General features: G+C 33.6%; 1 protein-coding gene across 4 annotated transcripts in view; it reads left to right on the top strand.

Annotated features, from left to right (window-relative positions):
- The window catches only part of LOC142348143 (uncharacterized), a 55435-nt gene that overhangs the window by 33912 nt on the left and 7418 nt on the right, over nucleotides 1-14105 (top strand). For 3 of the 4 annotated variants that reach the window (XM_075399351.1, XM_075399349.1, XM_075399350.1), the window contains exon 9: nucleotides 6192-6674. The exons of the other annotated variant lie outside the window; for it this stretch is intronic. In XM_075399351.1, the coding sequence (XP_075255466.1) occupies nucleotides 6192-6674 (483 nt within the window). The remainder of the gene's footprint in view (nucleotides 1-6191; nucleotides 6675-14105) is intronic. 4 annotated transcript variants of the gene reach the window in all.

Raw genomic sequence — 14105 nt, 5'->3', positions numbered from 1 at the left:
AAATATTGTGCTCAAGATGGGAAAGTCCTGTGTCTTTCCTGTGTAGGTCAGCAGCTTCACTGTCCGTTGATCCATCCTAGTTTGAGCAGGCAAAACAGTTTTGAAAAGAAAAGGTACTAAGCAGAAAAGGATTATCACTGTCAACAACAAATTATTTTTGTTTTGGAAATTAGTTTTATGACTTCGAAATTTGCCGGGCCCATAACCTTTTAGGATATGGGTTTTCGCAAGCGGAATAAAGTAAGATTAACTAAGTAGAAAAATTAAATTCTCAAAATGAGACAATAACAAGAATGGTATTTTACAGTAGAATTTACAGCTATACAGAAGAAATCTGATTTTTAGATGAAGACGATGAATTGAAATTGGGAATGAAAAAAGGCTCAAAAATCAGCTGTATATATACCCATTATCAGTGCGCGAAAGTCAAAATACAAACCTAATCTTAGCACCATGATTTACAGTGGGGGTCACAAGGATTACCCAATATGGTTTGCTTCTGCAAATTTCCCAATAATCAGTCTGAGGGGGTACCATAGGTGGTATGTATTTACAATTTTCTAAGAATTCGTTCGCATTTCCGGTGGTATCATAATCATTCAATACATGCTGGGAGGATTTTACATGAAATAATCTCACTCTAATATTAATTATCTAGTTTCACCAAATCGAAGCGAATATTGATTCTATTGATTCTAAGCACCATTTTTTGACTATTCATTTATATAAATTCTGTGATTAAAATCAATTTGCTCTTGTCTTTGTAATCTGGTAAGTTAAATTTTCTTTCTAATTCTCACTACAGTTTGATCACTTTAAGACAATATTTTGATCGATATTGTAACAATCTCTGTCATTTATTTTCCACTGATAGAGCCATCTTCATCAATAGTTTGTGCTTTCAGGTCTCAATTGATGGTTATTGGTTTTCATGAAGCTTTTTTGCGTAATTGACGTAATTTTTTCAAGCTTTTTGTCCAAAAAACTTGTTTCATCTGTTGTAATACCATTTTTTGTACGCTTGTGTCCACATAATATGAGCGTTGGTGCAATGGAATTGATTTCTGTAGCCTAAAAAGAGTTGAGACAGGATTTTGCAGTATTTCGTTGTTCACCGAAATTACAACTCTATAACAAGTGTAGAAAACCGAACAAAAATTTTTGTTGTATTAGGTTTTCAATAACAAAAATGGTCTGGATTTTCAGTTTCCTCAATATGTACGGTTTTTTCATTCTTTTAGATTCAGTTCGTTTGATTTTAATTGTGCAATAATCGTCGGTAACTTTGGCTTCTTAAATGCGGTATATTCGGTTTCAAATTTAAAATCTTGTCGGTATGTTTGGTGTCAGAGATTCGGTATGTTTTGTTTCGTAGATTTGGAGATTTGCCATATTTGGTTCTAAACGTCAGATAAGCGTTGGTAGGTTCTGTTTCTTAGAGTCGGTATGTTTGGTTTTAATCGTCAGATAATCAGTTTCCTCTAAAAAAGTTTGAGTTCTGTTGTTTATAACGTATTCAAATGTTCACATGATGAAGTTAGCGACCCAAGACAGGTATTGGCCAGAGCCACTTGGTTCGCGGACAGGAGGGTCCGGTGTGACCGTCCACAATGGTCTGGAAAAAATATGGGTCGCGCCTTCCGTCTGGCCAATGGCAATTTTAGTCTGTTCGGTCTGGCCAATACCCATTTTTCGGTCTGTTCGGTCTGGCCAATACCCATATTTTGGTCTGTTCGGTCTGGCCAAAACCCATTTTTTGGTCTGTTTGGTCTGGCCAAAACCTAATTTCAAGGCCTAGAGGTCCAGCCAAATAAGAGCCAAATTGTATAAATGCGTGCTGTATTGACTGTTTTTCAAACTATATGAAAAACAGCCCATAAATGGTAAACGATATCTCCTTCTAGATGATTAGAATACATCATTAACCTTCTTTTGAAATTTGCATTTGTCTTTAAATCGACGGTTTTTCTTCAATTATTTCTTTTTAAAATCTCATCTTCATTTGTCATTCAAAAAATGAAACGAATAAATTATAAATTTTATTGGATGCTTATACAAGTTTAAATGAGTCTGGCTAATAGTCTGGCCTAGGATCTGTTCGGTCTGGCCAATGGTCTGGACAACGGTCTGCCGGATGGTCTGGCCTACGGTCTCGACAATGGTCTGGCCTAAGGTCTGTTCGGTCTGGCCATTAATCTTGACAACGGTCTGGCAGATGGTCTGGCCTACGGTCTCTACAATGGTCTTGCCTAGGGTCTGTTCGGTCTGGCCATTGCTCTGGACAACGGTCTGGCCGATGGTCTGGTCAACGGTCTGGCCTAAGGTCTGTTCGGTCTGCCCAATGGTCTGGACAATGTCTGGTCAGTCTGGCCAATGGTGTCTAAAGTCTGTTCAGTCTGGCCAATTGTGGCCAAAGTCTGCTCGGTCTGGCCATTACCTATCTTTGGGTATTGTCGGTCCGGCTAATGCCTGTTTTGGGTATGGTCGGTCTGGCCAATACCTGTCTTGGGTCACGGACGTCATCCTGGGTTGTTATCACTTTCTAATTTCAGGACTTTTGACCTCTCTGCGACCAATTTTTCAGAAAAATTAAAAATGATTCTTTTTCCTTTCAGCTCATTTATAAAACTTATTGAAAAAATATGTTTTTTTTTGTTTTCGTTCCAACCCCAATTTTATTGGGGGGGAGGAACTATACTCAACTGGGTTATTTGTTCAGACAATTTTGGCCGATCGATATCATCATCGTTGTGAGTCTTATCATTTGATAGCCGGTCTAGCTATGAATATGGAATGAAAAATTTTTTTGGATTTTGGTTTTATAGGGAGTTTTCGAGGTTTAAAGTTTCGTGAATAGAAGACGATATTCTGTTGTTTTTGTTCACATTTGCTGTATTTTTGACCGAGTTTTTGACAATTTTGCTTCAAAAATGTTAACATTGTTATCGATAGAGCTATCAATTTTATCCTTAGAAATGGAGGAGGGTTGCTGAATTGTTCGATCCGAGTTTTTTTAATTGAGACTTTATGCTGAACTTTTCAAAATTCAGACAATTCTTTTCAAATTTTGTCAAAAATGGAATGTATTATGCTATATTAGCCCTCTGTTTTTAAACTTGCTAGAGGTAGACACTTTAAAACTGCATTCATATTCATCAGAAGCTCAAAAGAGAGCTGGTTGCACACCTGCTGTCTTTAAGAGTCTTCTGAAATCAAAAATTTGTCAGATTTTCGCAATTTTAATCTCATTAATTAAACGACATGCATTTTTTTTTATTTTTGATAACTGAAAAATATTGTCTAAGTACTTATCTATTTGGCGACCATTTGAACATTTGAGTGTTTTAGAAGCCGCGCAGCAATATCAGGGCTGATATTGATCTCACCATTGATCCTTACGATAAAAAAAATGATTTTAGTGGTGCGCAGCTTTTTTAAAAACGTATTTCCGCAATTATAGTTTTTGTGCATATTACTGGCGAACAAAATTCAAGATCAGGGCTCTTTTATTGACAGATAAAAATAGAAAAAAAGAGAACCATCGACTATATATGATGGTTTCAGAGTAAGGCTCGTTGTTTTTATGACACCAACCAACCGCTTTCGTTGGTGGATTTCTTATATTTTGCTTTCATTTTTTATACTCTTTGTAGTCATACAACTTAGTCACTCAATGGCTTCTGAGAACATATAAAAGAACCACACAATGCTTTCAGTTGTTATCTGATGTCTCCTATGACTTTGAATTTATTTTTTTCAGGAAATTGTCGCCGAATTTTTAAATTTTGCCACTAGTTTCTCTTATTCTTCTCAATTTCGGGCGTAGACTCAGTAAACACAAGCAAACAGTCATTTCTTTTTTTGCTAAAAATTAATTTGGGTAAGGGTTTTTTTAATTACTTGCAGATATAATCATTTCGTTTTGTTTCGTTGCTCAATGATCGCATTACTTACAGTTCCACTTGAAGATAAGCTTAGGTGCAAAAATGAACAGGGTCAAAAAAATTGTTTATTTGATTATATTAATTATTTTTGTTGCATAGTTTGCGTTTTTGAGCTGAGTCTGATCTTTTCGCAAAATTTGTTGATTTTTTGTTCTTGCGTATGCCAGTTTTTGCTTGGTTTTTGTAGAATCTATACCTGATAATATCAGATCTCAGTTGCGTACCCGGGACATATATCTACCTATTTAAACCTTCCAGCAAACAGCTATTTATTTCAATGACTTTAAAATTAACTTTATAAAAAGAAGTTCAGCTGTTTTCTTTATTCTTTGCTTTCGTCACATTGTAGCTCAATCCCACTATTAAGAAACTCAATTAGTTTTTTTGATTCAAACATTATTTTATCGGTTGGTTATATGTTTTGACTGAAAGCTTGGACCATTATTTTCCTAAAAAATGTTGATATATCTATACTATTCAATTTTTAGGGTTTATTTTTGTAATTTCTATGTTGTCATTTTAAAAGGAGAGCCGAAATCCCCGTTGATTTACAGATGTGAACCAAATGACGGTTTCCAGCACAGGCAGATACCCTCTTATAAGTATAGTGCCTTGAACACTGTGGTGTTGTAGAAATGTTTGTGAAGTTTCTTTATCCGCCTGTATTTGTTATTTTGTAGTCTCGTGAATTAGTCTCGTTAACAACAGACCCTATAGGCTCTCCTAGTTGTTGCATCTTCATTGATCTTTTTTAATGAAATCTTTGTCTGCTACGAATTTTGAAAAAAAAAGTATTTTCAAAAACATTTGGATTTTTGAGCATCGCCGTTTTTTAGTCTGTTTTTTGGTCGATTTTTTGCTTAGCCTCTAAAAAGACAGGTCATAAACCGTTCATAGTTAGCTATTATTTAAATAGTAACAGCTTTAATTTCGACCAAATGTTTTTCGGCTTTGTTACTGCTGCTGTTACTACAAAATTTCATGACATGCTTGAGATTCTTATATATTTGTACATTTTGATGGACTTTTGTTTTCTTTCAATTTCAAACGTTAATGTTAGATCCCGTTGGCTGTGAATTTTTCCCCAATTGAACATTTTTTGCTGTTATTGACACTTTAATGGTTTCAACGGCTTCGTTGCCATTTTTGCGCAATTTTTGTTTGTTTGTATTTGTCCGTCTTCTTGTAGTCGTATGACGTACACTGGATAATGGCAGGTCTCAATTGCTTCCTATGCAGATATTAAAGAAGTTTTTAGTAATTTTAGATCTAATGATAATAATCAAATTTGAAATCAATTGTTTTCAGAAAAACAAACGTATTTCTGAATTTCGCAACTTTTTGCTCTTTTTGTCAACCTGTTATCCAGTCGCATTGAGAATGGGTCCCATTTCTTATCTATTGAAGTATGGGATAATTTTATTTCATATATGTATTATCTGATGCAACGTTGATTTTGTTTTGATTTTTTTTTTAAAAATGGACATCGAATTTTGGTCGTAATTAATGTTTGTTATTAGATTTTTATTATTATGTTTTCCAGTAGTCCTATTAACAACAATTTTTATCAGCCCTCTAGCAATGCCTTCTTGTACTGAACATAGCGACGATTTTCTTAATTCTTATCAAAAATTTTTGAACGAGGTTATTAGATTAATCATTTTGGGGTTTCGATGCATATAATTTTGCGAAAAATAACCAGATTGTTAATTATGCGCATATTCTGCGATAAAGTAAATTGTACTTGTTTGAGTAAATTTGCAAATATAATGACAGCAAATGAAAAAAAATGATTTCATCATTTTGTGTTTCTATATATTTTAGGTAAAATTAAGATGTGAAATATTCTACTCATCGGTCCAGGGTTATCTTGTCCTGTTGACTTGGCAAAAATTCTGTTAAACTCAAGGTCTTTTACCGTTATCCGGTCGGGGTGTATATCGGATTTATCATATGGAGCCGTAAGAAGCAATTATGAGCAACAACAATCTCTATTAATTGGCCTTACTATTAATGTTTTGTTGCAGCCCAGCTTTAGGCCTCAGCTTATCAAAAGCAATGCTCGACCAGAAAGTTTCTCTCAAAAAAACCACGCTACAGCCACGAAGAGAGTTTAGCTCGATTTTATTTTGGAACCCCCTCCCCCACTAGACTTTCAAAGTATTTTCAGAAGTCGAGGTCCACGCCTGTTAATTTGCAAAAATTTCTTCACTGGATTAGGCAGAAAACTATTTCAACATTTTTAAGCTAGCACCAGGGCGATAGTGACTTCAACGGAAGGATCCCGCACAACGAAACTTGAGATTTGCAGTCAAGAAATTAATAAAGCCACCTCACGAAGTACCCCTTTGAGCGACCGCAGCTTCAATGACCAATCATCGCTCAAGCCTCCGAGCAGCAAAGCTGACAGTTGTCGAACATCAAAGAGATCCTCACGGAGATCCTCCAGAACCCTCTCGCACCCTGTTTCAATCTCTCAACCCCCGACTGTTTTCAACCAATCACAGTCCGCCGATTCTATGCAATCACAAGCGTGTGTTCGAACTGTAGACACGATTGTGGAATTGCCGCCTGAGTCGGGTTCGAAGAAAAGGAGTTCGAAACATAGCAAGGAGATGAACTCGAAAGGAGCCAGCAGTATTCCTACTGATAGCACGAATAGACATTATTTGCCACGTCATGAGTTGAGCGCTTCACGTGACGCATCTAGTTCAAAATCAACTACAGAAGGTGAAGTTTAACGTTAATGTTGGTTGCGTTGTTAAACTGTTCATAGCACAGTATCCTTAATTAGCATTTCAACTAATGATTGTTTTAATTTGGGCACGATTCAATTTGACAATCAGTGACAACTTTATGCCTTAGAAACCGATAGTTGTTGCGAACACGAAATCACTTCCCGGGTCGAGGTTTGGCGGTGAATTTTCCGAAGAAATGCGGTGAAAAGAATAATTTTCACCGCATATTTCTTACAAGTTTTTGCGGTGAATCGCGGTGAATTATTTATTTTCACCGCGTTCTCGTTATTCTTACAAAAATGAATCGTCCTTACCGGGGTTCGGACCTCTAACCTCGTTCATGCCATTGACTGCTTATTCCACTGCGCCAACTCTGTCACAGAATTCTTTTATATTTCTTGTGAGTTTAAATCAGATTAAGTAAACGTTAGAAAGCAAACGCGGTGATTTTTTTGAGAACTGCGGTGAATTTCGCGGTGAGTTTTAGTGAGAAATGCGGTGAAATATTTATTTTCACCGCATTCGCCGCTTTTACCGCATTTCTTACATAAATTTGCCACAAAGTCGATGCTGTAATTTTTTGTAAGAAATGCAGTGAATGCTGCGAATTTTTGTAAGAAATGCGGTAATTGCGGTGAAAATAAATGTTTCACCGCATTTCACCGCATTTCTTACAAAAATTCACCGCATTCACCGCATTTCTTACAGAAATTTACCTGAGACCTCGACCCGGGTTGGAAAGATACGATAGGCTCTGATAGGTATTATTTTCTCTTGTCGGTCATAATTGGCGGATATAGTTACCACAGAATGTGGTAAGGGGTTAGAAAATAGAAGTTTTTATAAATGCTCGTATTCTTTTGCAATAAAAACTCGTCATTGTTTATATTCTATTTCTAAAATTTCCTACCATATTTCAAATTAGATGTTTATTAAAAGCCAGACAGCGATAGCTGCGGATATTATTGGCCTTCTCTTGGTTTTTATTACGACTTGAATAGGAGAATTGGTTTTCTTAATATTTTTTTTGCGGAAGAACTATTTTTTCATGCGGCGTTTTGACCTAATAGTGAAAATACGTATAATTGCCGTGTGAACTACTTTATTTTGAGTGAGAGAAGTTTTTTCTTCATGTGCTGCGTTTAGTGAATGACTTTTTGACTTTGAAAAGTGTTTTTGAGAGAATGGCGCATATAGATGACAGTTTTTAGCCGTGTACTTGATCATTTGAAACAAATTTTTTTTTGTAACTTGATATTTTATTAATGTAAAATTTAAGTGATGCTGCATGACTTTGCAATCATCCGAACTCGATGCCAAAATGTTTCTGAGAGCTTAATAATGCCTTTCAAGTGCAAAATTGGCCCACATTTTTCTTTTTATTTGACAATTTTTGGCTTTTCTTAAATTAATATTTTTTTTCCTATATGGCTATTTGTGTAGAATTTTTTAACCAATCTATTAATTATGCCAACGACTTTTTAAAAATTTTTTAACTGGATGCCTCTTTTTGACGTGAGACGTTTTTGTATTTTTAAAACTGTACACATACTAATCCGATTTTGGCGGTTTTCGTCAAAGTTTTCTACATTTTTGTTTGTGTTTGGCTTTTATATATCACAGAAAAGTTTTTTGTGCACCGCTGATGTTTTTGATTTTGTTTTTTTTTCTAATTGAGTTGGTTTTGGGGACAACTCTTCAGTAAAAATTTTTACCAATTAGTGACCATTTTTTTCCAAATCGTCTTACTGTTTCGCAATTGCGCTGTTTTCACTTCTTAGTGGGACATAAAGTTGGCTATGCAATTTTCTTAAACCTCGATTTCTTAAAACAAAAATCCATGTTTCTTTGCAACTTTTTATTCCACAATTTTTTTAAGAGATTTCATTTTTTCATTTTAGTTTTTTGATTTTTCAGAATTTACCAACTAGTTTTTCTATCTTTTTCGCAATGTATGTATTTGACGTATTCCAGTTTTATTTCAAATCTTCTTCTGTGGCCTGCAGTTTCCTTTGCTTTGCTTTTATTAAATTGTTTATTATCAAAAAATACACAATAATTTGTGTCTTTTTCAATTGAAATTTTTTGTTATTTGAAAGTTTTTTGTTTGAATTTAATTTTATTTAACATAATATGGCACCGAGCTTTTGTTAGCATCACTTTAGAAACCCTGTACGACATTTTGAAGCCCTATTTTTTGAAGCGTCAAAGTTTAAGTAATTACCAACTGATAATTGTTTTTATTTTGTTAAATAGTGTTCCGATTGAGAGAAGTTCCAGAAATTGAAAAATTTTGCAGCAATTTTGGGCCATTCCTTGCTGTATTAAAACTTTGGTTCAGTAATTAAACTTTTTAGAACCTAACATGGCTTGATTTTTGCTGCTCGCGTACATATTTGTTTTGTTTTTAGGGGTCATTTTGGTAGGCAGCAGTTGATTTAAAGAGTAATTTTTTCCCGGAACAGCTTTTCCAGTTGTTTCCAGATTTCCAGATTTTTTTCCGGCAATGTTTTTTTATTTCCTCGTCAAAATTTCTGTTCTGACCATAGGACGTCACAGTCACATTAAGTCTGCTTTTTTCATTCGTTCATGCAGTTTTAACTGAATTTCATACGTGACGTTTTTTCTCACTCTTAGTGGAGCGAAATTTCGGTTCATTTGCGTGATTATTTTTTGGTCAAACGTGACTTGCCTCACTCTCAAAAATGACTTCCTTACTTTGAAATGGATTTCTATTTACTTTATTTCGAAGAGATACGGTCAAGTGATTGTGTGTCACTCTAAATGAAGGTTTTTTCAGAGCAGCTAATAGAGACAGCAATAACTTATACATATTTTTAATCAAAAATTAACATATCATCCTTTAAGGAATGGAGTTATATTTTTGTCTTTTTTTACTGTTTTCTTAGACTGCAGATCTACGAATCTATTGTGGCTATTTTCTGGGAATCTGCCTGCTATGTATTGATTATGAGCGTAGTAGCCCTAACCCCCTTCCATATTCCTCCAACTCGGCGATTTAGACTCCCTTCCCCTCACTCCGCTCACACCCACTTGTTGCATCCCTAAGCTCCAGCTTGCTACTACCGAGGCCCACCGCCCGCCAGTCATTTGAGAGCAATTCGCCTACGTTATGTTGGTTATGTTTCATTTGAATGGAGCGAATGGACAGCGATCGAGGTCGAAATATTAAAATGACAAAAAAAAAGATAAACTCATGAAGCCATGTCATAACGTCATTATCCATTAGGTTGTCAGAGCTTATCAGAGCTGCACAATTATTTTACTGATACCTTTTATAGACTTCAAATAAGAAGTTGAGTTCGTTATAATGGGATGGTCCAACTAACTTTGTAGTGCAGTTTAGAACACTTTGTCATTTTGGAAAAGGTTGTCGATTTGTATGTCGTCTTCTTTACATCTGTGTTTCAATCCATTGCAAAGACGTCGATGAAGGCCGTTTCTTAAAAAATATTGTCTCCGTTTTTTATGGTGGCATGTGGAGAAAACATTCATGAACAATCTGATGATTGACGACGTTTAAATTGAACCCAATGTAGAGAATTTTTGTTGCTCCTGTTCAGCTCATATTTTGTTTTATTTGAGCCCATCTTTCAGGATTTTTGAAAGTTTTATTCGGCTGCTTAGGTATTTTTGATTGGTACAATGGGTTGTTTTCAATAATTTATAGAAATTGTATCTGAGGTATCTGAGGCCATTAAAAGTATGGGAAACATGAAAAGGTCAGATTCTTGTTAAACTTTTTGAAAACTTCAAAACACCATTGTTTCTCGAGAAATAAAAAAAATCTTTATAAACACTTGAGAAATAAGGTTTTAGCACCAAAATGAAGGTGCTAAAACACTCTTTCGATACTTGATTTCGAATTATTTTGTCATAAAACAATGTATAATAACAACGACATAAAGCAGCGTATTAACTTTAGTATAATAAATAAGCAACGTTTAAGCATTGATACGATCATGGCAACAAGTGAGGTTTAGACAGCAAGGTTTCTCATGCTTTTTTCGAGATTTTTTGTTTGATGTTATTGACGACATATCGGTTCATAGTCGATCAACAATCGTCAGGAAAACCTAAAAATATTAAGCCAAAAACCACCCTAATCGGTTCATATCGTGGTTATGTTTACTTAAAATTTTGATAAACGAACTTGTTCTAATCTCTTTACGTATTATAAATATTTTATACGAATTTCAAATTTTCGATTCTGATTGGATAATACTTTCTCGCTGGATATATTGTTCGTTTCATTTTACTCGGTAACATCTCTCGAGAAATATAAAAATATAAAAACTGTTTAAAGATACTCTTCAAAGGCTTCGACTAAAGTAAATCGAATAAACTATTGCTGCTAATATAAATTAACTTGATCACAAATTGCATTGAAAATCAATTCAATATTTTGAATGGTTAAAGAAAAAGGTGTCAGGACAACTTAACCAATTCCATTTAACATGAAAAGGTCAGATTCTTGTTAAACTTTTTGAAAACTTCAAGACATCATTGTTTCTCGAGAAATAAAAAAAAATCTTTATAAACACTTGAGAAATAAAGTTTTAGCACCAAAATGAAGGTGCTAAAACACTCTTTCGATACTTGATTTCAAATTATTTTGTCATAAAACAATGTATAATAACAACGACATAAAGCAGCGTATTAACTTTAGTATAATAAATAAGCAACGTTTAAGCATTGATACGATCATGGCAACAAGTGAGGTTTAGACAGCAAGGTTTCTCATGCTTTTTTCGAGATTTTTTGTTTGATGTTATTGACGACATATCGGTTCATAGTCGATCAACAATCGTCAGGAAAACCTAAAAATATTAAGCCAAAAACCACCCTAATCGGTTCATATCGTGGTTATGTTTACTTAAAATTTTGATAAACGAACTTGTTCTAATCTCTTTACGTATTATAAATATTTTATACGAATTTCAAATTTTCGATTCTGATTGGATAATACTTTCTCGCTGGATATATTGTTCGTTTCATTTTACTCGGTAACATCTCTCGAGAAATATAAAAATATAAAAACTGTTTAAAGATACTCTTCAAAGGCTTCGACTAAAGTAAATCGAATAAACTATTGCTGCTAATATAAATTAACTTGATCACAAATTGCATTGAAAATCAATTCAATATTTTGAATGGTTAAGGAAAAAGGTGTCAGGACAACTTAACCAATTCCATTTAACATGAAAAGGTCAGATTCTTGTTAAACTTTTTGAAAACTTCAAGACATCATTGTTTCTCGAGAAATAAAAAAAAATCTTTATAAACACTTGAGAAATAAAGTTTTAGCACCAAAATGAAGGTGCTAAAACACTCTTTCGATACTTGATTTCAAATTATTTTGTCATAAAACAATGTATAATAACAACGACATAAAGCAGCGTATTAACTTTAGTATAATAAATAAGCAACGTTTAAGCATTGATACGATCATGGCAACAAGTGAGGTTTAGACAGCAAGGTTTCTCATGCTTTTTTCGAGATTTTTTGTTTGATGTTATTGACGACATATCGGTTCATAGTCGATCAACAATCGTCAGGAAAACCTAAAAATATTAAGCCAAAAACCACCCTAATCGGTTCATATCGTGGTTATGTTTACTTAAAATTTTGATAAACGAACTTGTTCTAATCTCTTTACGTATTATAAATATTTTATACGAATTTCAAATTTTCGATTCTGATTGGATAATACTTTCTCGCTGGATATATTGTTCGTTTCATTTTACTCGGTAACATCTCTCGAGAAATATAAAAATATAAAAACTGTTTAAAGATACTCTTCAAAGGCTTCGACTAAAGTAAATCGAATAAACTATTGCTGCTAATATAAATTAACTTGATCACAAATTGCATTGAAAATCAATTCAATATTTTGAATGGTTAAAGAAAAAGGTGTCAGGACAACTTAACCAATTCCATTTAACATGAAAAGGTCAGATTCTTGTTAAACTTTTTGAAAACTTCAAGACATCATTGTTTCTCGAGAAATAAAAAAAAATCTTTATAAACACTTGAGAAATAAAGTTTTAGCACCAAAATGAAGGTGCGAAAACACTCTTTCGATACTTGATTTCAAATTATTTTGTCATAAAACAATGTATAATAACAACGACATAAAGCAGCGTATTAACTTTAGTATAATAAATAAGCAACGTTTAAGCATTGATACGATCATGGCAACAAGTGAGGTTTAGACAGCAAGGTTTCTCATGCTTTTTTCGAGATTTTTTTTTTGATGTTATTGACGACATATCGGTTCATAGTCGATCAACAATCGTCAGGAAAACCTAAAAATATTAAGCCAAAAACCACCCTAATCGGTTCATATCGTGGTTATGTTTACTTAAAATTTTGATAAACGAACTTGTTCTAATCTCTTTACGTATTATAAATATTTTATACGAATTTCAAATTTTCGATTCTGATTGGATAATACTTTCTCGCTGGATATATTGTTCGTTTCATTTTACTCGGTAACATCTCTCGAGAAATATAAAAATATAAAAACTGTTTAAAGATACTCTTCAAAGGCTTCGACTAAAGTAAATCGAATAAACTATTGCTGCTAATATAAATTAACTTGATCACAAATTGCATTGAAAATCAATTCAATATTTTGAATGGTTAAAGAAAAAGGTGTCAGGACAACTTAACCAATTCCATTTAACATGAAAAAGTCAGATTCTTGTTAAACTTTTTGAAAACTTCAAGACATCATTGTTTCTCGAGAAATAAAAAAAAATCTTTATAAACACTTGAGAAATAAAGTTTTAGCACCAAAATGAAGGTGCTAAAACACTCTTTCGATACTTGATTTCAAATTATTTTGTCATAAAACAATGTATAATAACAACGACATAAAGCAGCGTATTAACTTTAGTATAATAAATAAGCAACGTTTAAGCATTGATACGATCATGGCAACAAGTGAGGTTTAGACAGCAAGGTTTCTCATGCTTTTTTCGAGATTTTTTGTTTGATGTTATTGACGACATATCGGTTCATAGTCGATCAACAATCGTCAGGAAAACCTAAAAATATTAAGCCAAAAACCACCCTAATCGGTTCATATCGTGGTTATGTTTACTTAAAATTTTGATAAACGAACTTGTTCTAATCTCTTTACGTATTATAAATATTTTATACGAATTTCAAATTTTCGATTCTGATTGGATAATACTTTCTCGCTGGATATATTGTTCGTTTCATTTTACTCGGTAACATCTCTCGAGAAATATAAAAATATAAAAACTGTTTAAAGATACTCTTCAAAGGCTTCGACTAAAGTAAATCGAATAAACTATTGCTGCTAATATAAATTAACTTGATCACAAATTGCATTGAAAATCAATTCAAAATTTTGAACGGTTAAAGAAAAAGG

This window comes from Convolutriloba macropyga, chromosome 10, assembly GCF_964194025.1.
Source record: "Convolutriloba macropyga chromosome 10, txConMacr16.3, whole genome shotgun sequence".
NCBI lineage: Eukaryota > Metazoa > Xenacoelomorpha > Acoela > Convolutidae > Convolutriloba > Convolutriloba macropyga.
This window is presented reverse-complemented; position numbering and strand designations above follow the sequence as displayed.